This window comes from Helicoverpa zea, chromosome 23 (genome assembly GCF_022581195.2).
Source record: "Helicoverpa zea isolate HzStark_Cry1AcR chromosome 23, ilHelZeax1.1, whole genome shotgun sequence".
In the NCBI taxonomy this organism is placed as follows: Eukaryota; Metazoa; Arthropoda; class Insecta; order Lepidoptera; family Noctuidae; genus Helicoverpa; species Helicoverpa zea.
The window spans coordinates 9,541,742-9,553,160 of record NC_061474.1 but is presented as its reverse complement, the minus strand read 5'-3'; the positions used below and the strand labels follow the sequence as shown (position 1 = coordinate 9,553,160).

Sequence of the window (11,419 nt, the reverse complement as noted above, 5' to 3'; positions counted from 1 at the left end):
GTGCCCCTAATTGTACTGTATGTATGTTTTGCATGCTTATTAACCTTTACATTGTATTGTTTCGTGATAAAATACTATTTCAATAATGTTCTATTAAGTTGTCGGAGAGTACATTAAGAATAATATATCGGAACTGTTATGTACAATATTTATCATAATATCACATTAAATACTTTCTTCAAATATTTCCCTGGTTATGAATCCGTTTTAAGCTTTTAGTGGGTAATATCTATCAATGAATTTTCGAATTTGCTCACTTTGACATGATAATTTAATGGTCAACTTCCGCGTACAAGAAGAATATGAACAAAATTGTTTCCAATACGTACAATATACGTTTTGAAGAAGGATTTTATTAGCTTTTTATTTAAGAATTAGAAAAACTAACATTAACTGTTGAGATCAGTTTGAACCTATCAGTCATCAACAGTATTTTTATAACCCACCGTACAATAGGACACAATCTTCTTCTCATACAAAAAAGGAAAGAGCGTTGACACCACGTTGACTATTAATGTATCCAGCAAAAATCACAAACTTTTACCATTTTCACAACAGAAAGTGTTCCAAAAGCTCCAATAATGATTGATATTGATAACCGATGAGATGAACTCAATAATTTCAATCTGCAGTGGACGAAGATGCAACTCATAACAGTTAAGTCATGATATCAAACTGTTTTAAATTGAACGAGTCCGGTGAAGTACAGTTAACTACAAAATAGTTATGAAATTAGATTATTTTCACATTCAACCTAAAGTATATTTTGCGGAATTCTGCTACGTAAAGATATTCTGCTACGTGAAAATGAGACTATCATTACATTAGATAATGAATCAAATCTGTAAAAAATAGTGGCATAATCGCTACATCCTAATTGAATGCATATTTCAACATAGGTAGGTTTACGAATGTAACGATAAAGCAGAGAAGTTTTGTTGTTACAAACCACATAGTAGGCTTTTCAGCAGTTAGAAGCGAGTGTCCTTAGAGTTTAATTAGGGTGTCCTTGAGTGCCTATGCTCGATGGGCAGGCGTCACACGTATTAAAGCAAAAGCCACTTAGCAGATGTTACGATTCCACGTCAGAGTTCTTCTGGTGGCTTAAAAAAGGGTAACAGGGCTAGTTAGGTTATTATTCGGGAGTTCTTCAAAAAGAAGACGTAGTAAACATACAATTGCAGAGAAAACTACGAATGCTTTAAGCTGACCTTTAAGGAATCTTGGACTTGATTTTAATTTTACTGATAACACTTCGAAAACATCAGCTCCCGACAGTACCCAACAACATAAATGCATCGCTGCATCCCTCTCAGCGATAACCAGTGTACCGTGAAACTAAGCGCATATAAACGCAACCAATGCTCTAGTTAAACACAGTGTCCATATCGCCAACGAAGTGCAAACAACAAACATGGTAAAGTATCTCCTGGTCTTGACCCTGGTGGCCGCAGTCACCGCCAGAACGGCCACCACCACACAGAACAAACTCGAAGCCAGGAGTTCAGATGACAACGTGTTAGGAGACCTTAAATTAGCGTACGAAACATACAAAGATTGCAGCGGGTCTGACATTTCGCACTGCCTCAAACGAAAATTGGCGAAGACTTTGAGCAGGTTGACGAAAACCGAGGAGCTGAACATCCTAAATGGTGTGACGATAACCAAGGATAAGGATGTGAAGATTGTGGAGACAGAGGAGGCGATCCCCAGAGGGATGGATGAGGGGTCGCTGAACAACCTCATTTTGGACAAGGTCGTTAACTTTATGAGGTCCCATACATTGCAGGTAAGAACTTTGATGTTTTATATAACTTAAGAATTCAGAACATAGGGAAATAAATATGTGCATCTCCAAAAGCACATGTGTGGCATAATATTGATATTTGCATCAGCCAGTTAACTTAAAATCTGGCTACTTTTATTGAAGAAGTTTAAGGTAAATAACCTTCCATGTTAAGAAAACACACACAATAATTTACCCTTCGTCTTGTTAAAAATTAGGAAGTATAACCCGGTCGGCAGTTGAAGTCGGCAGCAAGAATTAAAAACTTACCTCTAAAGTATGATATGCATGTAACACGTAGACCATCTATTAGCTGCTACAGGTTTTTGCACTGCGACAGAATTTGACAGGTCACCATGATAAATCCAGCACTACTAGGCAAGACTACAAATCTCACTCTGTGCTAGATTATTATCATAGTTAACCTTGTTAACTGCAGCTTTTTCTTCAATCTCCTCAGCTTTTCTCCGGGCAGTAATTCTCCAAGACCTTTGACACTATGCTGCTTTTGCAGGACTATGCAAAGAAAAATGAACGAGAGGTCAAATAAAAACTTTCGAAATATTTACATACATTGATAAAGCTTTATCAATGATCAAGTCACCAAACCGAAAAATAAACGAATGGCCGATTATCTTGTCTATGTTCCTTTAATTTGTTTATGTTTCTCTGACTGTTACTCACCCTTACTCATTTTTTTAAGTGCATACGTAGAGTAAGTATTTCTTCTTTCTATTGGTTTACAAAGACATGTAAAATGCTCAAGCTTTGTTTCATTTGGTCTGAACGCACCCTAACATACAGTTATTTTTATTTAAATCATACCATACAACGCTAAGGCAAGATTCCACCAAAATAGTTCGCACACATGCATAGCACGTGTTGCACGCAAAAACTTGGGGACTTTTAGTAATGTTCGTACGGTATTTGTAACTTTTTGCTAGAGCGAGTAGACCAGAAGAAGCATTTGTGTGCACATCCTCGATCCAATCCTTTACATCACTCAAAGTTCGTAGGACATAATTCAGATAGCATAAAAGACTTTGCCACCAAAAACATATCTAGGCTACCTATCAAGCTATGACTGATCTTCTATTACAATTCAATTACACTTGACTTTGAGCGAACAGGTTACTTCATACCCATTCATTGTTTTCTATGACATAACAGTTAACACCGACTGACTTATACAGCTTTAATAGACCAATTATTATTCGTATGACGCTCTTGATAGACTGGAAGTTATCTAAGACATTATAAATGCATTTAGTTTGTCTGTGGTAATATTGGTATTGGTTCCGGTTTTGTTGAATTCGATATTATTGGCACCTGTAGCTGAAGAGTGATTCCAATTCCTTTGGAATGACTTGACACATTTGGAATATTTGACCTATAAACTGATTAGACGAATATATCATAATAACTAGCTCATGATCTTAACGACTTTTACCATAAATAGACAACGCAACACTTTTTACTTGACCTTTGCAACTTCCACGAAAAATTGCATGACATAAGCAAAATTCTGAAAAAACCTCTCATAAGTTGAAAGAGGTTTAAATACGTATTACAAATATCAGCTAGCTTTTATCAGTAACTAAAAAAGAATAGACATAATATACAAAAATCTAATAGCTGTCAGAGTACAAACAACGATGTGATAATGACTAAAACTTAGTAGCCCTTACGTAAATAGATTAGGTGTAAAGGCTTTAAAATCACCTAATATTTCAAAGTATGTTAAACCTCAGGACACTGCAAAGAAAAAAATACCTGCACCCGTATTAATTACTCTTTAGCAACATCTAGTCATCGGAGGGTAACAAATCGAGTAATCAATAACCCAGACCTAATGAAAGACCGCTACTAAGTAGAAAACTAGTGACAAACTGCCCACTATTTGTAACGACCACTCTAGCACCAACAATTAAAACTACCTCTACTTTTGCATCGTTATGTATCTAATTATCACTAACAGCAACCGTCAGCTAAACTTTATTTAAGGCTTCATGCTCAGCTTAACCCTAGTGATAAGTCTTCAATTCACCTTTTATTAATTTTCATGTCTTCCAGCCTAAAGTTGCCACACCATAATTACCATGGTGATAAAATGTGAATATCAGCCACCCTTTTTTTGGATCTGGTTTCATTTGCTTAAAACAACCTATTTTCTTTCTCATGCAAAAGCTTATTGGTGAAGGGATAATTGTCTATCTGTCCATTACATGTCCTTGTTACAAACACCCCACACAATTTGTATTTTTATCTTACGTCTCTTTCAGAAGACACATTATTCAAATGTATCACCAAGCTACTTCCAAGTCTTACTTTTAGATCTACCACGCTAGATCCGGCTCCTAGCGTGACGGTCTAATCTGCCACAGTAAATGCGTAAAAACAGCATACCACCCACCAACGCAGCGTGACCACTTTCCCGATGCATCTCATAATTGCATTTAATTAAACATCTTCACTTTTTGCTAGACACAGTCTATTAAACTCTGGATTTCTTCTAATTGGACTGTGCGTGATAATTGATATGCGTAGAGAAAATCTTGGTAAATGAGGTGGTCGCACGGCAGTGCGTGTCGCTTCTAGTAATGCCCTAACATTGCACTTGAGGATCTGTGTTGAATGGATCTGTTCCGTCAAGCGTGGTTGTGGATAGTTTATTGCAGCCCTTATTTACTTATAGTTCGAAGACTTTGGATTGAAGTGTTCTTGATTTGTTTTGTAATGGGCTCAATGAATGATTTGATCATGCCTGTCAGCTTATAAAAAACAAACTTGCTATTGTTCAAACTTTAATAAATCGTGTTTAGTTCATTGACCATAGATAAATTAGGATGAAGTTGGAATAAGTTTGATTATGACAAAGGAATTGAATGATGATAATATCGAGGGTCTTCGGTTAGCTAGCGCTTTATAATTATTTTTATCTAGGATGCACATTTTTGGATTTCAATGGTTCAAGGGTCAAAGTTCATCAATCTTTAATTTGTTTACGTCACTTTTTAACTGAAGCCTACATAGACCTAATCTTCTTTTCCAATAGGGAAGTTGAAATTGAAATAGGATTTCTAACTTTTGCGTTTTGATTATCTCATTACATTTAATCTCATTTCTTTTTATGTTGATCTTTTAACCACGTTTAATGTATTATCTCCATTCACATCATTCTCCATTCGCACCATTAGAGCCAGACAGCTAGATGAACATCAACATTCACACATCACAACACCTACCTACACAACACAAATACACTCATTCACACAACAAATAATAATAGTGCATTGCCTGTTATCCGCCACTCTTTCGACAAATTATCATTATTGTTATATTTGTGTACTTCATAATTGGCCTAATGTTTGGTATGATGATTTAATGTAATGTACTGTCAGCTGTGAAATTACCTCTCATAAATAAATAAATAAATTCCAATTCTTTGCTTGGGTTCCTCGCAACATGCCTTCTTCTTTCATACCATTCTATCTGACACCGTGTCATGGGTTAAGCTTGGGTTTCCTAGGAAAGCGGTGCCGTCATATAGCGGCCGTCATATTACGGACGCAAATATACGGTCGTCTTTACGGTGATGACATGCGGAAAGTTCCACGGCCGTTTTAACACACCGTCATAAACTTTTTGTTAGTTGTATCATACTTACTAACCTGTTTTATTTAATATTTCTCAAATTTCACGACACCAATTCTGTTTCAGTTGACTTTTTCTATAATCTTTATTTTTTATATTATATATTGCTTCGTGGTTACGAACGAAATCTATTAAAATTTCGTCGTCCTCGCTGCTCTAAGAGTTGTAACTAATTTTTGACGTTGTTCCGAAAAAAAAAAAACATAAATACGTATTAAAAAAGCTTCACCGCTTTCAATAAAACGTTCACCAAACTATCTGACACCGTCAAGACGGCCGTCATGCAAATGGCGGCACCGCTTTTTGAAGTTACGGTGTCAGTTACCGCTCTCTAGGAAACCGCCCCATTTTGTTTACATAGACAACGTTCTGGTGACGTCTTTCACCGCTGTATTACGGCCGCTATATGACGGCACCGCTTTCCTAGGAAACCAAAGCTTTACAGAAAGTCTCGAGTAATCGGTAATTTTTTCATCATCTTGATTAAGGATATCAAAATTACAATTGGGTTTTCTACCAATTCGTGTTTGTCATTGCTTTCATGATGTATATCTTTAAAAGCTTCCGCACTTTCTTTTCGCGTGTTCATTTGTAGGAAGTTATTGGGTATTGTCTTTAATTATTGGTGAGGTATATTCGAATCGAGTTACAAATTACATGCGCTTATTCGGTTTGAGGAATCGATTTACTTTTTGCAGTAATTAGTTCTTTGTTATGTATCGGTTGCTTGAAGCATTAGGGTTAGACACGGAATCTAATGTTGATATGGTTATGTACTATAAGTATGTGTGTTATGTACTCAACTACCATTATTGAAAATCATAATCATTCACAACATCATCGGTCATCATCAATCGGTCTTTAGAGTCATTAGCCTTAGCATCTGAAGAAAGCTTTGCGGTGTCCGACGTATAATATAATATATCTGCTTTGCTAAGACATTTTACTCATCATCATCATCATCTGCCTAGCCTTTTCCCAACTATATTGAAGTCGGCTTCTATTCTAAGGTGGTGCAGTACAGTTCCAGTATTTTAAAAGGAATGACGGCCTATCTGACCTCCTCAACCAGTTTACTCGGCAACCCAATACCCCTTGGTGTTAAGATAGCTAAGATATTTTACTGCATACCTAAAAAGTATTTACTCTCAATTCCAGGTCAAATTTCCCACCGAAGATGGATCAGACGCATTATCAGAGGACCAGGGTCGCAGCAGACGGAAGAAGCTCGCTCCTCTCCTAGCAATCCCCTTGTTGATCGGAGGCATGATGGTACCTCTAGCCTTCGGAGCCCTGGCACTATTGGCTGGCAAGGCACTTATAGTGTCCAAGTTGGCTCTGGTGTTGGCTGGTATCATTGGATTGAAGAAACTCCTGTCTCCTAGCAGCAGTGGGCACGAAGCTCATGAGGTTGTGGTGTCGGCGGGTCATGGAGGTTCTGGGTGGAGCAGGTGAGATTCCAAAGTCACTTTGGGTGTAATCCAAATAGTCCATGATAATTTTGGTTAGATACGATAAGGACGACTATTTTTTTTAATTTAAAGTTAATTGTCATAGCACCCTGTCCGGGATTTCGATACTACTAATTATTATAATAAGGATAATTAAATATTGCTTCATAAATACGCTATGGGTTGCACCGTCGCAATGTAAAATTCAAAATTAGCTAAATTCAACTATGTAGTTTTAAACAGGTTCCCATAATTTTATGTAGTTTGAATCAGGCTAAGATGTTATTGTATGCATGCATTTCACAAAATTATTAATTCTAAGTTCAATTGTATTTTGATAAAATTGTTGCAGAAATTTTTGACATTCGTTTTTTTTTTAATTTGCCAGCGTTGCGCAAAGTGAGCACCTCGAGAGAAATGCAGGGGGCAACCCAGGGTTAGGCCTTTTTTTATTATTTTCGATAGTTTTAAAATTATTATTATTATTTTAATAATTTGGGCTGTAGGATAGACTAAAATTTGAACATTTTTAGGAATAAATTAATTTAAATTGCATGCAATTTTTAAACTCCAAATATTATGTTTCTGAAACTGAACTGAATGCCATTTGAGATTCAGAGTTCAGGAATTTTTATTTAATTACTTAGCCAACGCTTAAAATATGCCTGAAGTTAGTCCATAACAATGTTTCAAGCATTTAGAACACATATTAATTTTCATGTTTTTTTCTTTTATTTTATTTCAGGTCGCTTGAGAAGGCACAAGACTTAGCGTACAACGCCTACGCCCAATAGCTAGAAAACCCACCGATTAATTAACGTTAATTAATACGCGAAACTAAGGACCAATCGGTTTGACATAAACACATAAATAGACAACATATAATTAAATTATTTACAATTAAAGAGTACATAGTTATGCAACATTTGAAAGAGGATGAGTTTTACTCTAAAATCTAAATAAATTATTTATTAAATTATTAATATTAATTCACTCTAAATAACCATTTCACATCTAATTAAATATATTTATTGAATTCCATAAATAAAGTCAGAAAAACATCACTGTTGGATGAACGTTCGAAATTCGAATTCCTATAATGTGTGTGTCATATTTTTATCTATTTTTTGTTTTTATTCATTTATTGTTTTCGATAAAACATTATTTCTTCAATAATTATCAGGTTGGAGGATGAATTTAGAGTGAAATGTTATTTATTTTATTCCAAGGGTCAGTAAACTATAGTAGCTATTTATAATGGGTTTAATAAAAGGTCTTGGTTTATTTTAGTTTTAGAAAAGCTGAAAAATGAGTGAGAGAAAATATTTTTCTCTTAGCATTTGTCGTTTTATTAAAAGTACCTCGAATACTCTAAAAAGACTTAATAAAAATATATTATTTATTGATAGTCCTATTTAAAACGAATTTATTTAGTAAGAACCAAAAATATTTAAGTATATTTATATATTATTTTAATCTTATATATCGTTAAAAGACTTTGGGGTGTGCTTTAATTAATTTATTCATCAGCAGAATAGCGTTGATATTATTTGTATCTCTGTTTTATATATTTTGAAAAGTATATAAGTATCATGTGTATTGAATGAGCATATTTTTGTACGAACATATTTTATATATTTATTTATATGCTGTGAAACATTTTATATAATACAAAGACTGACGTATCTATGTATAATAATTATTTAAAAAAATATAGTATCATCATGTACATATGTAAATAAATTTTTGCATTTATTTAATATTTTTTCTCATATATAATTTTGAAAGTATTATGGATTGCCAAATATAGTTTATTTAACAATTATATTTATTAATCTATTTAGGTTACAGATCTCATATTTATTTTGATATTTTCCTATTAAAAGGTGCTCATTTTTATTTTAATGCAGTGTAAATATAAAGGCGTTATTTATTTATTTTCATTAATTAAATATTACGTTCCAGTCAGTTCATTAATTTATTAAATTAACTTAATAATTTATTGTCAAATGTTATTAATAAAACTGTTGGTACTCATGATCCGTTGTTTTATTCCTGGAATGTGTTAGAGTTTGTCAAATCCTACCCAAATGTGGCAAAGGGCTATAGATTGTGGTGCATAATTATGAAGAGTTTGTTTAATTTTATTCGTTTGTCAAACTGAAAGCGATAATCTCAGGAACCATGACGCTGATTTGAAAAAAATCTTTTATTCCTCATTTCATTTATATAACCCATTTATCGAGGAAGATACTTTTTTAGATCTTTCTATTATACAGTATAACTATGGATTGAACTGGACATCAAACCCTGAACCTGTAAAAAGGAATCCACTTTCTCCACATGCAAAAATGTTACTTACTCAATATTCTGTTTTGTTGTCCCACTAATAATACAATGGTTTCATACATTATGCAGAAGGTGACATTTTTTTATGATATATGGTGAAGGAAATTGTGTCAAGACGTGTCGGGTTTTTGCGTAACTTGCAGACACTCTTTTGTTCTTCCTCAAAATCTTGCTAGCCTTTGACCAACCATGTTGATAATCAGTGTTTCACATAGAGTGAGTGTAATGGTACTCCAAAAAACTTAAATATCAACCCCCCCCCCCACTTTAACTGCCTTCTTAAAAATACGTAAATATAATGACGAAAATGTAATCCTGAAGTAAATCGAATTTCAAATTAGTCAATAATTAATAAGGTATAGAATTTTGTAAGTTACATGTATTTTGACTGAAGAAGTTTAATTTATACTCTATAGTTCGGTTTTGTACAAGACATTCTTGTGGTCCGGATCCCGGGGACCTTTGGCAGCGGGGATGATAACACCCATAGCGAGCTCTTTGAATTTTCCTTCGTGTACCAAGTTCACAGATCCTTTTACAGATACATAAGCTCCTTTCAGAACAAAAGTAACCAATATTATTAGATATAAACACAATACAAACCAACACTTACGAAACTAGATTAGCAAGTACCGACAGGAAGTATTGCGGATGTTGGGGAAATCGAAGCTTATAATATTTCCACTCTCACTTTCGATGCAATAATATCGAACTGTATTGTTCCGGTAACAATTATATTTATGAAAATGATTGGTGGTAACTAGACAGAGTGGTATAAGATAGCTGGCTGAGGTTTTAAGATATTAATAACTGAACATTTTATAATTGAAATTATTCATGATACTAATCTCAATTATTTTTTAAAACCAAAGAAAGAAGCGAAACAATTTTCTTATCTCATCGCCTTACTGCCATTATCTGAATTTCATTTGGATTCGGTTCAGCCTGTTTTCTTCTTCCAGACTCTTCAAACTGCCATTAATGTGGCGTGTATCCCGTTTTTTGTGCAACGAGCTCAATAAATAAAAAAGTCTCCATTGTCTGTACTTTTGAATATAAAAAGTTTTTATCCAAACAGTTCCTTCTTATTACCAGAATGCAAATCAAACTACATCAAACAGCTATTATAGTTCGGCCATTCAGAGAATGCGTTCCTGACACGTCGCGATTGAACTGACGACGTAACTTTGCAATGGCGTTGCAGTTACGATAAAAATATTTTTGCTGGTTGTTTACCGTTTTAACAATTGAGGAGCATTAAAACAACATTATTATATCAATAATCAATGAATGTTATTACGTCGTCAGTTCAATCGCGACGTGTCAGGAACGCATTCTCTGAATGGCCGAACTATAATAATAATATAAAGTACTAACATATTATATAGCTAGCAATACCACATACAACCTTAAGCCACCTCCGAGCCCTCAAGGGCACTGACCTTAAGAGAAAGTCGACTTACATGGACCATTCCAAGTAATTATGTCCATCTCTACTCTATAAGATAGGATCATGGAGAAAAAAAATGACTAGCGGAGGTACCATAACAGAAAATCGCCTAAGAAAGTAGCGCACCAAAATGCGGGTGAGCGGAGGACGAGGAACGTGACTATTTTCGCCCTTATGCACCTTCCTTGAACCGGCTGTCATTGAACATCCTTGGCAGTCGTTATGGGTAGTCAGAAGCCAGTAAGTCTGACACCAGTCTAACCAAGGGGTATTGGGTTGCCCGGGTAACTGGGTTGAGGGGGTCAGACAGGGCAGTCGCTCCTTGTAAAGCACTGGTACTCAGCTACATCCGGTTAGACCGGAAGCCGACCCCAACGTAGTTGGGAAAAAGGCTCGGAGGACCACCTTGTTAGTTCACTCGTAACTGATCGTTTTGGCTATGCTCATCATACGAATTTGAACTAGAAAACGGTGCCTGACCTACCTGCATTATGGCATCTCCGCTCATCTTTCCTAACTCCGTGGGTAGGATGCAGATGGTATTCCAATTAAAGGAAATTCTCGATCAATGATTGAGCGATTTCGTTTTAGATATTCGAGATATTTCATCATCGGAAGAGAGAGTAGGTTCTTTTATGAGTCATTATTATAACAACCAGTCTTATAACTCGCATATAATACTCAAACACTGATTTGAAGAACCATTGACCAACTCTCAGGCTATTTTAT

General features: G+C 35.0%; 1 protein-coding gene across 1 annotated transcript; it reads left to right on the top strand.

Moving 5' to 3' along the window:
* The first annotated feature begins 1,414 nt into the window (after nucleotides 1-1,414).
* On the top strand, nucleotides 1,415-7,739 carry LOC124641935. Its single transcript, XM_047180198.1, has 3 exons — nucleotides 1,415-1,789; nucleotides 6,599-6,891; nucleotides 7,637-7,739. Exons 1-3 carry the CDS (start codon nucleotides 1,415-1,417, stop codon nucleotides 7,683-7,685), a joined length of 717 nt encoding a protein of 238 aa, XP_047036154.1. The 3' UTR covers nucleotides 7,686-7,739.
* Nucleotides 7,740-11,419: the final 3,680 nt, after the last annotated feature.

Bases quoted from the DNA above. Each gene is read 5' to 3' on its own strand.
- LOC124641935 (XM_047180198.1), top strand. From the start codon at position 1,415: ATGGTAAAGTATCTCCTGGTCTTGACCCTGGTGGCCGCAGTCACCGCC. The intron at 1,790-6,598 runs GTAAGAACTTTG...TCTCAATTCCAG, and splicing joins TGAGGTCCCATACATTGCAG to GTCAAATTTCCCACCGAAGA. The intron at 6,892-7,636 runs GTGAGATTCCAA...ATTTTATTTCAG, and splicing joins GGAGGTTCTGGGTGGAGCAG to GTCGCTTGAGAAGGCACAAG.